This window comes from Cibotium barometz, chromosome 15 (assembly GCF_041138505.1).
Source record: "Cibotium barometz isolate CiBa-2024 chromosome 15, ASM4113850v1, whole genome shotgun sequence".
Lineage (NCBI taxonomy): Eukaryota > Viridiplantae > Streptophyta > Polypodiopsida > Cyatheales > Cibotiaceae > Cibotium > Cibotium barometz.
Window position 1 is genome coordinate 7774386 of NC_141060.1, and position 14835 is coordinate 7789220.

At 38.2% G+C, this 14835-nt stretch overlaps 1 protein-coding gene across 1 annotated transcript; it reads left to right on the plus strand.

Annotated features, from left to right (window-relative positions):
• Window positions 1-11491: 11491 nt before the first annotated feature.
• On the plus strand, window positions 11492-12826 carry LOC147630914 (acireductone dioxygenase 2-like). The gene is made up of 4 exons (XM_086809949.1): window positions 11492-11585; window positions 11882-12006; window positions 12152-12225; window positions 12751-12826. Exons 1-4 carry the CDS (start codon window positions 11492-11494, stop codon window positions 12824-12826), a joined length of 369 nt encoding a protein of 122 aa, XP_086666075.1.
• The last annotated feature ends 2009 nt before the right edge of the window (window positions 12827-14835 follow it).

Genomic DNA, 14835 nt, shown 5'->3' on the forward strand with positions numbered 1-14835 from the left:
ATGACTCCACACGAGCTGTTACAACAAATCTCTCCTTAGTTTTAAATCACAAGCCAAATGCTTCCTCCAGCATTCTGGGGTAGAATAGTCCTTTAAAAACAGAGATTCTATGCAAGTGGAATTCGCAGTTTGAGTTTGATTCCACAAAACCCTTTTTTCCACAATCCAGATTTTCTTAATGAGAATCATTGATCTCACATCACGGTAATCTACCCATCATTTGGCTGAATTCCCAACTTGATTCTTGATGATTTATATTAAAGGAAAACTTCTCTAATTCAACGGTAGTCTATTCTTTGTGTCAAGATTTGGAATTGGTCTCACGAGGTTTTTTCTTGATTCAGATTCGAGAGATGGGCAAGTAATTTACTGGTTGCCATTCTCACAATCGTGGTCTAATCAAAATTTATTTGGTTTACTTCTAAGTTTGATTCCTAAGGATTTTCTTCAGATAATTTAACGGAACTTCTATAATCGTAAGGAAAATTCTAACTTTATGAGTTTCTTTCCTTCCTAACCACAATAGAATTTAGAAATAGTTCTATATGAGAATATCGGGATTTTATAAAAATACTCTTCTTCCACTAATCCAATCTTTGAGTATATATCAATTTATTGATTTATCGACATATAAATATCTTAAAATATTCTTTCCACCAATTTAATCATCAACATTAGTATACCCTAATTTCCTATGTGGAATTACGGTGAAAACTCCTCTTTTATCACCAAAATTAATTTAGACCTTTTTCTACTTAAATACCGTGAAAATTCCTCTAAATATCCATATTTTGGAATATGTAAAAAATTCCTCTTTTAAAATTTAAATGATTGAATCCCAAATGTCATGGGAATTGCTCTTTTAACATTTGAATTCTTATGCATAAAAATAAATTTATCAAAAATTTCTATTTTCTCTTAATTAAATAATTATGCATAAATACTAAAAAGCATTCTTTCATGAATATGATAAAAATCATTCTTTTTGCTTAAAATTTCTAAACCTAGAATATGGTAGAAATTCTTCTTTTAGTATTATGCATAAAAATAAGATATGTTTTTTTTTAAAAAAATTTGCCATAGCTTCACTACTATTACTGATAATTCTCAATTTGCCATAGCTTCGCTACTATTACTTAAGAGGCAAGCAAAGCAAAGAAGATAGAGACCACCGCGTTGGTGAGGCCAGCAAAGCAAGGGATTTGATAGAGACCATTGAGCTCGTTAGGTGAGCAAAGAAAAGAAGACAACTTACCAGGGTAAAGAATACAATGCCACACCAAATTGTGCATCTTGTAGGGTGGGGGGTGAGCTACATCTTGCCATTTCCATGGAGACGATCACAAAAAGACCAGCTAGCTGGGGAGGCGAGTAAAGAAAAGAAGACATCTTACAAAGCAAAGAAAAGAAGACAAAGAAAACGAACACAATACTTTGCAACATAGTAGGTGGCAGGTTATGTACTTTATTCAAAACATTCACCCCACAGCGGGAGGCCTGAAAATTTGAAAGTCTACGGGGTATTGAAATTTTCACCCACCGTGGTTTCCCCCCTCCGGTGATACACGTCAGTAAAATCTTACCCCGAAGCAAGTGGAATGTGGCCTAAAATGCTTCAAAACACCAATAGGCCAAAGGGCACGCTGAAAAATTGTAAATAGTGTTGGATTTATTAAAAGATCTTTGCACATGCAAAAATTGAACATTTTTAATTTCTTCCATTCTAGGGTGAATCAAGATACCGATATGACCAACTACCAATGTTTTAAGACCACCATGCATTAGTCCCACTAGTGTGGATTCCATTTTTTCAATCCCTTTAGGTTTTCAACAAACCAAAAAAAGGTTATGGAGCATGCCCTCGAATGGGTATGCAAAATTCTAGCACAACATTGAAGGTCCCTTAAACCATACCAGATGTTCTCAATTGAATGTGTCCTATGGTTGAGGAGAAGCTCACGTAGTGTACTTTAGAATGATTACTTGGTTGCATGTATGTGCAGAACAAATTTTTGACATACCTATTAGGGCACATGGCCAACTTGCTACCTAGCTTAGTAGGCCCTATTTTATTACAACAAAACATGTGAGTTTATTTAATCTTAAAAAACATAATCTCAAACAAATGTGACATGAAAGCACCACCCACTAGGCATCATGAGACCATCTAGATATGACGTTAACCTACCCATGAATGAAAATATCTCAATATTTCACCAAAATGATTTTTTTCTATAAGTCTAGTGTTAAATGCCTTCCAACCCCATCTTATAATGATGGGCATTAGTTCACGTTAAGACACATATTTGGAAGCATGGTATATCCTACCATAATTCAGTGTTCTCCTGCCAGAACGATGTCACTCTAGTAGTGAGTTTCGCAGTCAGCAGGGTGTCTTTCCACATACTTTTCAATTCTTGATCATCGTGCATTACTTTTACTCTGCATCCAACTGCTAGAGCAATGTTGGACCTTCTAATTGACAACATCTTTGATGTTGTGCATTTAAGTTGTTTCGTCTTTGTTTCAGGGGATACCAACATAGCTAATGTCGCTCTCTTTGCAGCTAATTGATCTAAGCTGTGTACCCCTTTCACTTTCTGTAGGCCATCTCTTAGGTTAGAAAGTAGTGTCTCTTGTGCGTGCATCTCCTAAGGCGTTGGCGGGGTTTTCACTCTATGGATTTTAGGGTGCAAGGTAAAGCTTCTAATGACAGGAGGCTTGTACTCATGTGAATGGCCTGATGTTGCTGCCTTGAATTCTCCCACTAATCTATTGGCCACAGCTCGTGTTCTTCGCTCCGATGGCAATGTTCAAATGCATCCATCTACAACCGCTTCCTGTTGTGCTGCTCTGCAAGGAGTCTTATGTCTTCTCATTGTTTCTCCCTCCACATACGTTGCAAAAGTGTCTTGCATTGCCGCTTTGAGCTTGTCATCCGTGCCATTTCTTTCCTCGTCTTGCAATATGCTCCTTGTGCCTTGACCAAGCTTTTCAGCATTCCTATCTTGCCACCTTTTTCTGGTTCTCTTGCAAGCCATGAAGAGTTGCATATTGCCATGGAGATGATTTATACAGAGATCATCTAGCTTAAGAGGCAAGCAAAGCAAAGAAGATAGAGACCACCGCGTTGGTGAGACCAGCAAAGCAAGGGATCTGATAGAGGCCATTGAGCTCATTAGGTGAGCAAAGAAAAGAAGACAACTTACCAGGGTAAAGAATACAATGCCACACCAAATTGTGCTTCTTGTAGGGTGGGGGGCGAGCTGCATCTTGCCATTTCCATGGAGACGATCACAAAAAGACCAGCTAGCTGGGGAGGCGAGTAAAGAAAGGAAGACATCTTACAAAGCAAAGAAAAGAAGACAAAGAAAACGAACACAATACTTTGCAACATAGTAGGTGGCATGTTATGTACTTTATTCAAAACATTCGCCCCATAGCGGGAGGCCTGAAAATTTGAAAGTCTACGGGGTATTGAAATTTTCACCCCGTGGTTTCCCCCCTCCGGCTATACACGTCTGCAAAATCTTACCCCCAAGCAAGTGGAATGTGGCCTAAAATGCTTCAAAACACCAATAGGCCAAAGGGCACGCTATCGAATTTAATGGTGTGCGATGTGAAATGCAATGACCCTTGACATGCTTATGAGTCATATAGCAAGGAAACTGTAAAGAAAAAGAAGCAATGAAAAATTGTAAATAGTGTTGGATTTATTAAAAGATCTTTGCACATGCAAAAATTGAACATTTTCAATTTCTTCCATTCCAGGGTGAATCAAGATACCGATATAACCAACTACCAATGTTTTAAGACCACCATGCATTAGTCCCACTAGTGTGGATTCCATTTTTTCAATCCCTTTAGGTTTTCAACAAACCAAAAAAAGATTATGGAGCGTGCCCTCGAATGGGTATGCAAAATTCTAGCACAACATTGAAGGTCCCTTAAACTATACCAGATGTTCTCAATTGAATGTGTCCTATGGTTGAGGAGAAGCTCATGTAGTGTACTTTAGAATGATTACTTGGTTGCATGTATGTGCAGAACAAATTTTTGACATTTTTGCATAAAGTGTTATAACATATGCTATTTAAAACACATGCCTCAGACGCCACATCAAACTTGTAACACTTTAATGATCAGATTATAAATTTTGCTTTTGTGTTTTGTTTGTCTCATATTGAAGATTGGAATGTGCACTATTGCCTGGATACCAAGTTTGTCGAATTGCATTGAGCAATGCATAAGTTATGGGTCGGGAAAGTTACCTATATACAAAAAATGCCCTGAACCTCACCAAAAATGGCTACACCCAAGCATGCATTGACCCTATTGTTGTGTAAAAATCAGAAGGCCTTGCATGCGCTAAATCTCCCCTTTGTTTACGTGGATTTGGATGCGGATGCGCACAGGTTTGTCATGGTTGGAAACAATGTTTTCTACATATTTCTTGCTCTTCAATTTTAAAAAAAGGGGCCCCTTTTTTAAAACATTCTATTAAATGCCTTTTGTATAAACAACATGTTTTAATTTTTTTAATGCTGTGCGGTTTCTGCTACTGATATGATATGGAATCATGGGGTTTATGCTGCGCATGGTATGGAATTTTTGGGGTTTATGCTATGCACTTTATGCTGTGCGATTTATGTTGTGCGGTTTATGCTGTGCGGTTTATGCTGCACATCATATGCATTCATGGTAGACAAGCCATGTCTATGTGCATGGTAGCCAAGCCATGTGTAGGCCAAGCCCACACCATTGGGAAGAAGCAGCCCGTGTCGACACGGACTGCTTCCCAATTGTGTGGCCTTAACCTACACATAGCTTTGGGGAGGGTAATTTAAAGATAGTGATGTAGTATTGGTTTCTATATAGTTCATTGTATAACATGTGCAAGCAGCATCAAGTGCAAGATGCATTTTATACAAGTGTTTCAAGTTCTCATAGTCTTGAGCATCTCCGATGGCAAGGGAGATCTACCATCTATGTGAATTATGTAGAGTGGGAAACATGGGGATCTATATCTAAGGGTGATTTGAAATACTGAGAGATGATATTCATAGTGCCACACAAGCAAAATTGGTAGAGGCTAATGTTTGACTTCCTGGTACAGTAGAACATTTGAGTAGCAAAGAGATCCACATGGTAGCCCATCCTTTTCTATGTCCATGGTAGCCTAGCCATATGTAGGCCAAGTTCAAAACCAATGGGAAGAAGCCCACATTGGCGTGGGCTGCTTCCCAATGGTGTGGCCTTGGACTACACTTGGCTTGGCTACCATGGATATAGATATGCACATAGACTTGCACCAATACATTGTTTGAGGTAGAAGATACGTGCACATAGACATACATGGAAAATTCCTAAGCAAGAATAAGAAACTCTTTTAGGTAGTTCCTCGATGATAAAGGTTTTTATGTGGAGGGTTTCTATGTGTAAGAATTGTACATAGAGTTAATGTCTATATCCAATGATAGGCTAGACATATGAAGGCCAAGGCCATAACCATTTGAAAAGAATAGTGCCATATGTATCCACAATGTTGAAGGACTAATTAGACTGATTAACTACATGGTTGTTGGGTGTACTCAATGTCTATTTGGGGAGTATATTTTTACTCAATTCAAAAAGAGCCTGCCAGTTTTTTGCATGTATTTTTATCACTATGCAGGTCGTGGTACTCTAGGGTGGATGATTGGTTTGATGGAAAGCCCAAAACAAAGGCTATACTCACTATCTATTTGGGGAGTATATTTTTATTCAATTCAGAAAAAGCCTGCCTGTTTTTTGCATGTATTTTTATCGCTATGCAGGTCATGGTACTCTATGGTGTATGATTGGTTTGATGGGAAAGTCCAAAACAAAGGCTAGACAAGCCATGTGTAGGCCATGTGTAGGCCAAGGGGAAATTGAAACCTAAGCCATATAAAGGCCATGGCCAAAACCACTAGGAAGCACCTTGCGTCTACGCAGGCTACTTCCCAATGGTTCTGGCCCTAGCCTTCATATGGCATGGCTACCCTTCATATAGACTTCACATCTAGTGGCCCTTGGCTACCCTTCATATTGACTTCACATTTTGTGGCCCTTGGCTACCCTTCATATTGACTTCACATTTTGTGGGCCTTGGCTACCCTTCTCACTATGCCTCCTACCCTTACTGGAGGCATGACACCAAACATTTTGGGTGTGCCAATACAAATGGGTTGTGAGAGATGTGGCTTTGTGTATTATATATAAGAGTCACTCTTATCCTTCTCTCTACTTCTCAATGTCTTCATTGTGCATGAGATTAGCATTAATATTTGTAGCATTTTGTTAAAAATCATGTACTGTCCATGCCATCTGTAGCCATATGTATGCCAAGGGTGAATCCAAGGGTAGCCTGGTCATCTGTGTGCCATGGCCAAAACCATTGAGAAGCAACCCGTGTCGATGCGGGCTGCTTCGCAATGGATTTGGCCATGGCACACACATAGCCTGGCTACCCTTCATATAGACTTCACATCTCATGGAACTTGGCTACCCTTCACACTGTGCCTCCTACCCTTATTGGAGGCATGACACCAAACATTTTGTGGGTGCCAATACAAATGGGCTCTAAGAGATGTGGGTTTGTGCATTATATATGAGTCAAGTGCTCTTCTCCTCCTCTCTACTTCTCAATGTCTTCATTGTGCATGAGAATAGCATTAAGCTTTGTAGCATTTTTTTAATCATCATCTATTGGCCATGCCATGTGTAGGGCATATGTAGGCCAAGGGTGAATCCAAGGGTGAATCCAAGGGTAGCCAGGCCATCCGTCTGCCATGGCCAAAACCATTGACAAGTAGTCTGCGTCTATGCCGGCTACTTCCCAATGCTTTTGGCCATGGCACACGGATGGCTGGGTTTTAGAAAATCAATGAGTGTTCCACCATTTGTTCCATACATTACGCAAGGCTAGGATTAAGTCTCAGTGGTAGTTTTGCGAGGTGGTTCCGATTTGTGTGGTAGACAAACTTCATTATTTTAATGGTGTGACATTGTAGTATGATCAGCATCTTTGTGCAAGAGAAGGGGCTGCATGGCATCATAAGGACTAATGAAGTTCAGGTTGGTAATCATGGTTACCTTGAGCTTGGCTTGTTCCCTAATGTATGGTAACTTAAAGTGTTATGTCATGAGCTTTTTTATTGTATGGAATCTCTTAGGAGTTATTATGTTGTAGTTGTTGTAATGTGGAAGGACTAATTCATATTCTTCAAGCATGATTTAGTTGTGTGTTTGTTTGTGTTCACAAGATGGAGAGAAAAAATTCCACGAAACAAAGACATACGGTGAAAAGAAAGAGCAATCGAGTGTTGCGAAAGGAAAACAGTGGAGAAAGTTAGTCCTCCATCAATTGATGAGTTGAAAGAGGCTTCTAGAGATGGCAGTGGGATGGATGACGTGGGGGGGGGAAGAGAATTTGGATGAGACTCAAATTGCAATGGAGGCTTCCCTTCAAATCGTGCCATATGTACCCACCTCTGAGAATGAGCCAGTGGTTGGCTTCACAGCTACACAAAGCCTAGAGAGAAGAAGAGGAATCAGTTAGACATTTCATTAGATGTCTCAAGCATTCAAACTCTCATTGCCTTCCACATGAATGTTATTCAAATAATCACCCTGCTGTGGATAGGTTCATCCATCGCCTTACGCATGAAGCGACCTCGTGTAATGGCTTAGTCACCTCATTAGAGGGATCACTATGTGGGATAAAGTAACACAACCAATGCCATCCAAGTAGAAAATAATCTGATGGTCAAGGGAGCCAAAGCATTAGATTCTAAATGTGATACCACTTCTACTATTAAACCCATTGCTAAGGGTAACACTTTAGTGGTGGGTAACACTTTAACGGAGATGAATTTCACAAATTTTTTGAAAGTAATCCCCAACATGGAATGAAGGCTAAGAAAAGGTACATATTTATTCAAGGAGAGCGTGGTCATGAGACTTCTAAGTGCCGCACACGTGCAAGTGCTCGTCACTAATTATTTCAAACCTCAACACAATGGGATTTACCTTTTCCATCACAGCCCCACAAGCCATAATGCCTACTACAACACCTCAACCCAATGCTGAGTAAAGGGCATAGCAACCTATTGGCATGCTGGATTTACAATGGAAAAATGTGTCGTTACTTAATGTGTCCTCTATAGAGGCTATATGCATAAAGAGCTATGCATGCATAGAGTATACTACATGCTCTATGGTGGCTCTATGCAGCCTTAGAGCTTGCACAACTCAATGCATGCCTAGAGCACACATACTCTATGCATGCATAAACCATGCTCTCTTTATGCATGCATAAAGCATAGAGATCACATAGTCTATATTCTATACATGTATAAAAACTATAGAGCATGCATACATAAAAAGTATAGATGCTCTATGCTTAATCTATACTCTATGCATGTATAAGGTATGCATGCTACGTATGCATAGAACATGCATACTCTTTACGTATGCATAGATTATGCATACTCTTTATACGCATAGATCATAAAGTATAGAGCATAGATTATGAATGCATGTATAGGCATAAGAATGTATTTATACACTATGCACGCTATGTATACATAGACTATAGAGTATACATACTAGAGGTAAGCTATTGTTGGTCTTTCACCTTATTTGAGACATTACCTCTTCTCAACCACTGGAGGTAAGCTCGTACACACAAGATCTTTTTCTATTTATGATTTTCTATGCAAAAGTATGCTTTGTTTTAAGCTGAATCCACGTTTTGTTTTAAAGTAGGCATGTCTAGTAATCTACGAGACTGCACATAGGATGAGATCCAAAATTCCTTCCAAGTGTTCCCCCTTGAGCCAACATGAGATAGCCCGGTTGGAGCTCACCTCACCCATTCTCTACTCATTGAGTCCCACCACCCCGACGAGTGCTCAGACTGTTTCTAGTGATGCAAAGAGTTCATGACACGGGTCTCATCGTAGCCATAGTGGTAGTAGCCATTACGTAGTAGTGCTAGTGGTAATGGGAAGTGGTAGCGCTAGTGGTGGTGGTGGTTTTGGCACTAGTATATGTGGAGGTGGTAGTGATGCTACTACTACACCACATCATCCTCCTGCACATTTTGTTAAGACTACTCCATATACTTATCAGGGTGTCACTTCTACAATAACTTTGGGTTTCATTCCTAGAGCCACTCGTGGCATCCCTCTAGACTTCACTTGGGTAGACACTCCTTTTTCTCGCACTCCCTTTACTCCCTGCTCTATAGCATCAGGGTCCCTATACTCCTATAGATGCTATGATGATAGGTCCATCATTGAGGATAAGCCAGGTGGTAGGGTATTGACACTCACCTCTGTATGTAGTGTGCAGTTTGGCCATGACATCCTCGTGAAGTGGCATGACCAACCACAAGAATTAAAGAATTGCATTCTTGAGTAGCTTCATAGAGGGTTCCTAGTCTCAAATCTCTTCCAGCAATTCAACAAATAATTACATGCTCAAGAGAATGAGAGATCTAATGAGCCATTGAAGGTTTGAGGTGTGAGATGTAAATTTAAATAAAAGAAAGAGTAAGCCCATGTATCTCAACATCAAAGACCGAAGGAAAGCTAAGGTGGAGGTTTGTAACACCCCCAATAAGTACAAGCAATTACAATGAGATGCTCATAAAGTACGCCTCAAAGGTTCAGGTACTTCTCACCTTTGTGTTGGTGGCATCGATCACTTTTGTACATACTTTGTAAGTCTTCATCTCTTTCTTTTTGCAAGATACTCCCTACATTGAGGAATAGAACCATAAGTTTTATCATGACAATGTAACATAAAAAAGATAAAGTATAGAAAGATAAACGATACACATAATTTATGTGTGAAATTTAGAAAACTAAAAAGTTTAATGTTTGACGATATTATATACTTACATAGTTGACAATATGGGCCCAATCGAGCTCTTGCCTTTCCCGCTCCATCTTGTCAAACAAGGATGTAGTTCCGTGACACCACGTGAAATCATACTCTTCTTTAGTATAACCATGCCCATTGAAGGAAGAGTATTTAGCATATTTAGCAAGTCGAAGCCACGAGAAGTGGAAAGATGCGTTGATGTGATCACGACTAGTAGCTCTTACATGGGCCTCTCGGTTTCTTTTTTCTTTGTAAGACAACTTTCAAATGTTCTTTGTAAGAGCTATGTTCGCAATTTTTTTAAGAGCGCTAGATCCACTATTTTTTTTTGTTTGCAAGACAACTTGCAAAATTTCCAAAGTATCAAGATTTTCTAATACGGTATTTGGAGTTTTATACTTCTTGTGAGGTTTCTTAATGTCAATGATGAGTTATCGCATCTTGAATATGAATATCTGTGCACTTTTTAGTTTTTCGAATTCCACACATAAATATGCATAAATTTGATTATCTTTTCTACATCTTTGTTTTTAATGTGTTTATATTTAAAGCTACTAGCTAGGTAGTATGGGCACAACGAGACAGGTTGGGACAAACTGCTTGAATCTGTCCCATTTCACCCAAAAAAAGATTTATACCAGTGTCGGTATTTATGTCGAAAGAAACATTGATATTTGCATCGATATTTACGTCAGTAAAAACATCGATGCCCGATGCATATGCCAATCACAGTAGGTAGCATCAGTATACTAGTTTATAAAGACAACGGTTGAGCGATAAATATTATTGACGATTCAATACCGACAGTGATAATGATCAGTGTGGGTAATTTTAGGCAAAAAAACCAAATCTAAATCTTCGGTATATACGACGGTATTACGGTATTAGGGTGATCTCTTGTAGTGGTTGGATGTTGTTTAGACTCTCACCTTAGAATAGGGCTTAAATAAGCGTAGAGAAGCCCAAGGATGGTTGTGTGCCCGCTTAGTTTAGGGCCATAAGATGATGTGGAGTGGGATATTGGAGGTGCAAGGGCTTGCTAATATCTTAACCTTGTGTCCAGTGTAATTTTTGCATTGTGGCAGGCAAAGCAAAGCTGTGGTGTTCGCCTAGCGTCCCCTCGAATCTAAATGTGTTCTTATTATTTTGTGTATATTTTACACAAAATTAAATGTGATCTTAGTATTGTTTATATTTAACCCTCGAATCTAAATGTGATCTATTTATTGTTTATATTTCACACAAAATGAAATTATGCTCACACTTGCGGCCTTCGTCAAACTAGAGCGCATCGTTCTCACAAAATGAAAGAAATTAATATAATATGGCTCACACCTCTCTATATAAGAGTTTTGTGGGGAGCAGGCGCAAGACAACATTGCGTTTCTTATGAGCGGCGAAGCGTTTAATTCCTTGTCTGTGTACATGGCGTTGCTTTTTTCATCAATTACTTGTAGTTTTTTTTTTGGGGGTTACCTTTTTATACTGAGGTTTTTGTACCAGCTTAGCTTCCTGGTATCACAAGACTAACATCCTTAGGCAGCTTGCTTTCTCGCAGGATAGCTAATTAGAAGAAGCTATGGAGGCTTGGGTGTACAATCCCGCAGATGATGACCACAGGCTTCCTCACAAATACGTGCCCAATCGCCCAGTATCAGAGGAACACTTCAAAGGTGACATGTTTCGTCAAGTTTAACTCTCTTCGTTATCAACTCAACGCACAGTAAGCTTAACAGTCAGCTTGTTTGCTGCGTTAAAGATTGCGTCATGATGCTCAAGGCCTAAGGGAGGTTTTAGGCTTCAATATGCAAACTAAAAACCTAGGCTTTTTTTTGTGTAATGTTATATATATATATATATATATATATATATATATATATATATATATAACCTGGTATGTGTAGCATTGCACTTATAACTAGAAAGTGCAGCTAAGCTAATGCTAATCATATCTAGCCTTTCTACGCAGGCTATTGGGACATAAGATATTACGATAACAGCTGGATAAGGTTTACTGTCAAAAAGGGAGATATGATTACCTTGCCGCCAGGAATGTACCATCGATTCACTCTCGACACCGAAGACTACATTAAGGTACATATGATTATCTTTTTGACTCGCGACGCGTAGATACTAGGATCAACCAATTCTTGATCTTTGCACACACTCCTTGATCATATTCCCTCACTATTATTTTGGTTTCATTAATCTTAATCTACCAATTACCTTACCAATGCAGGCAGTTCTTCTATACACAGAGGTTCCCACGAGGATTGATCTTCTTAAACCTGATGGAGATGAGATAGAGTCGAGGTAAATTTATCATCCTCTCTTTCTCTCTTTGTAGGAGGAGTGATGGGCTATCATTTTTATGTACTATGAAGCGAATGTCTTGGTAACACTCTAATCGGTTCAGGAGCTTGTTATAATCTGTCTGTATTCTTCTTGTTACTATCAGTCACCTCCTTGAACTTTTCACACAGACTTTAGATGAAGTGAAACTTATCTCCAATAACTAGTATTCATTCCTTTCTCTATTTGGAAAAAAAAAACATTTTTAGATTAAGTGAGACTTATCTCCAGCTAGTATTCCTCTCTTTTTTTTTTCAATAACATGTTTTTACAAAGACAAGACAATCCACACCCTTGAGTAGGTAGTCTTGCATTATCATGATATATCTACTTTAAATATTTTGATAATTTGATTTTCCTTCACAAAGAATTTATCTTTCGTATACGCATGTATATAGTGAATTGTTGGTTTTGCATCATCATAATCTGTTGTTGACGGTGTTGCAATGTCTCTAACTATTAACAGGCTTTTGGTTGAATTTACAGGAAAGAGTATGTGGCTAATGTGTTGAGCAATCCTAGTGCAATGTTTAGGTCAATAAACTCGACACTAGCAATGTGATAAGAGATCATTAGCACGCTACAAGAATGAATTCATAGACAATACATTTTGTATCAGAAGCTAGCTTTGGATTTCTTTGATGGAGTTAATTAAGAGAGGAGGAGGAACAATATAGTTGGCTTCTGCTCTTGTAGTATGAAGATAGAGAATCTTGCCCATTTTTTGGATGGCCTCTTTTTTGATTCATGAATGTGGTTTAGAATTCGATTTGTTTGGAAAAGAAAGACGCTTTTATAGAGTTGAAAAATGGTTCACGGTAGATGCTCTTCAACCATCCTTCTTGTGGTTTTTATGTTTTAAAAAATCATTGTTCTGTCTACACTCTTCTTTTTTTGTTGTACGTATTTCTTTTTTTGTTGTGAATAAAAGTTTTCCTAATAGTCATCTCATCTCCTAATCCTGCCATTCTCAATAGAAAATGGAAATCCAGAGTTGATTATAAGATAACTTACAATTTCTTTTAAAGAATAGACATTCTAACAATGGTGTTCTACATCCCATAATGAATAGGCAATCTTTGATGAGTTTTCTTTGTGTGTATGCATGTGTGTGTTCATTTGGCCTAGCTAGGATATTTAAAAAAATCTTATCATATTTTGAGTTTGAAGGTATTCTTGGTTAGAAATTATAATAATTACATACAAATAAACACAAGTAGGCCAAGAAATTTGTACATTTATTATTACCTGATGTTTTGAGACAACTTAAGTTACGTATGCCATTCGAAAAAGTTTGTTTTGTGCATAACAAAGGTCATTTATTTATTTTTACGAATTTAGAGGTTGCCAAATGATAAAAGATAAAGAAAGATGAGCTAATTCAAGAAGTGTTTCGCTATTATTTATTTGCACCAATTTAGGAGTTGCAATGTGATACAAGATGTAAAAAGTTGAGCTAATTTAGGAAGTGCTTTGCTATTGATTATCAAACATAAGATTTCTATAAAATGTTAACACTAGTTTGTAAGGAAAAAATTCATTTGTTGTTTGTGGATTCAATAGTGAGTTTTTTTCTCTCAAATAAATTCCTTCTAGGAGATCTTACTCTTTTTTAGATCAAATAAGCTCCTTTTTTGAGATTCTATGAACTCAATATGATAGTCGAAAAAAATCTCAAACTTCAAAAAGTTTAGCATGCTCGCTACTGGTAGTGGTGTTAATGGAAAACCCAAATACACAACACTCCTAACAAGAAGCTAGCCATATGAAGAGTACTCTCCTTTTGTGTGTCGTGGGGAACTTCGTAGCTTATCCACCATCTCATGGAAGAGGTAACCACACGAATGCACGCTAGCAATTGAGAACACCAACCTCTCACTCTCACATCGTAAAAGTTGTCTTTGTAGCGCTTAGCACTCCCCATTGTTGCAAGACCTTGCTCCATTGTGCAAGACAATAGTTCACTCTCACTCTCTCACTAGCAAGACATGGCAAGACCGAGAGCAAGAGGAAAAAACTCTCACACAAGCACTACCAAGAGGACCAGACGATAGGGTAGAAAGCTAGAGAACAAGGAGCAAGAGCACACTTTCAATCAACACTCAAGGGAATGTCCCTTTTCTCGTTAGTTAAAGCCACTTATATACATGTCACTTACTCACCACCCCCACGGGCATTCACACTCACTTTAGTTGGGCATCTAACAGTTAAATGATAAAAGATAAAGAAAGATGAGCTAATTCAAGAAGTGTTTTGCTATTATTTATCTGCACCAATTTAGGAGTTGCAAGACGTAAAAAGTTGAGCTAATTCAGGAAGTGTTTTGCTATTAAGTTGAGGAAAGGTGATTATCAAACATAAGCTTCTATAAAATGTTTAACACTAGTTTGTAAGAAAAAAAATCATTTGTTGTTTTTGGATTCAATAGTGAATTCATTTCTCTCAAAAAAATTCCTTCTAGGAGATTCTACTCTTTTTTCGATCAAATAGGTTCCTTCTTCGAGATTCTATCAACTCAATATGGTAGTCGAAAAAAATGTCAAACTTCAAAAAGTTTAAGAAGCATACATA

Bases quoted from the DNA above. Each gene is read 5' to 3' on its own strand.
- LOC147630914 (XM_086809949.1), top strand. From the start codon at position 11,492: ATGGAGGCTTGGGTGTACAATCCCGCAGATGATGACCACAGGCTTCCT. The intron at 11,586-11,881 runs GTGACATGTTTC...CTTTCTACGCAG, and splicing joins ATCAGAGGAACACTTCAAAG to GCTATTGGGACATAAGATAT. The intron at 12,226-12,750 runs GTAAATTTATCA...TTGAATTTACAG, and splicing joins GGAGATGAGATAGAGTCGAG to GAAAGAGTATGTGGCTAATG.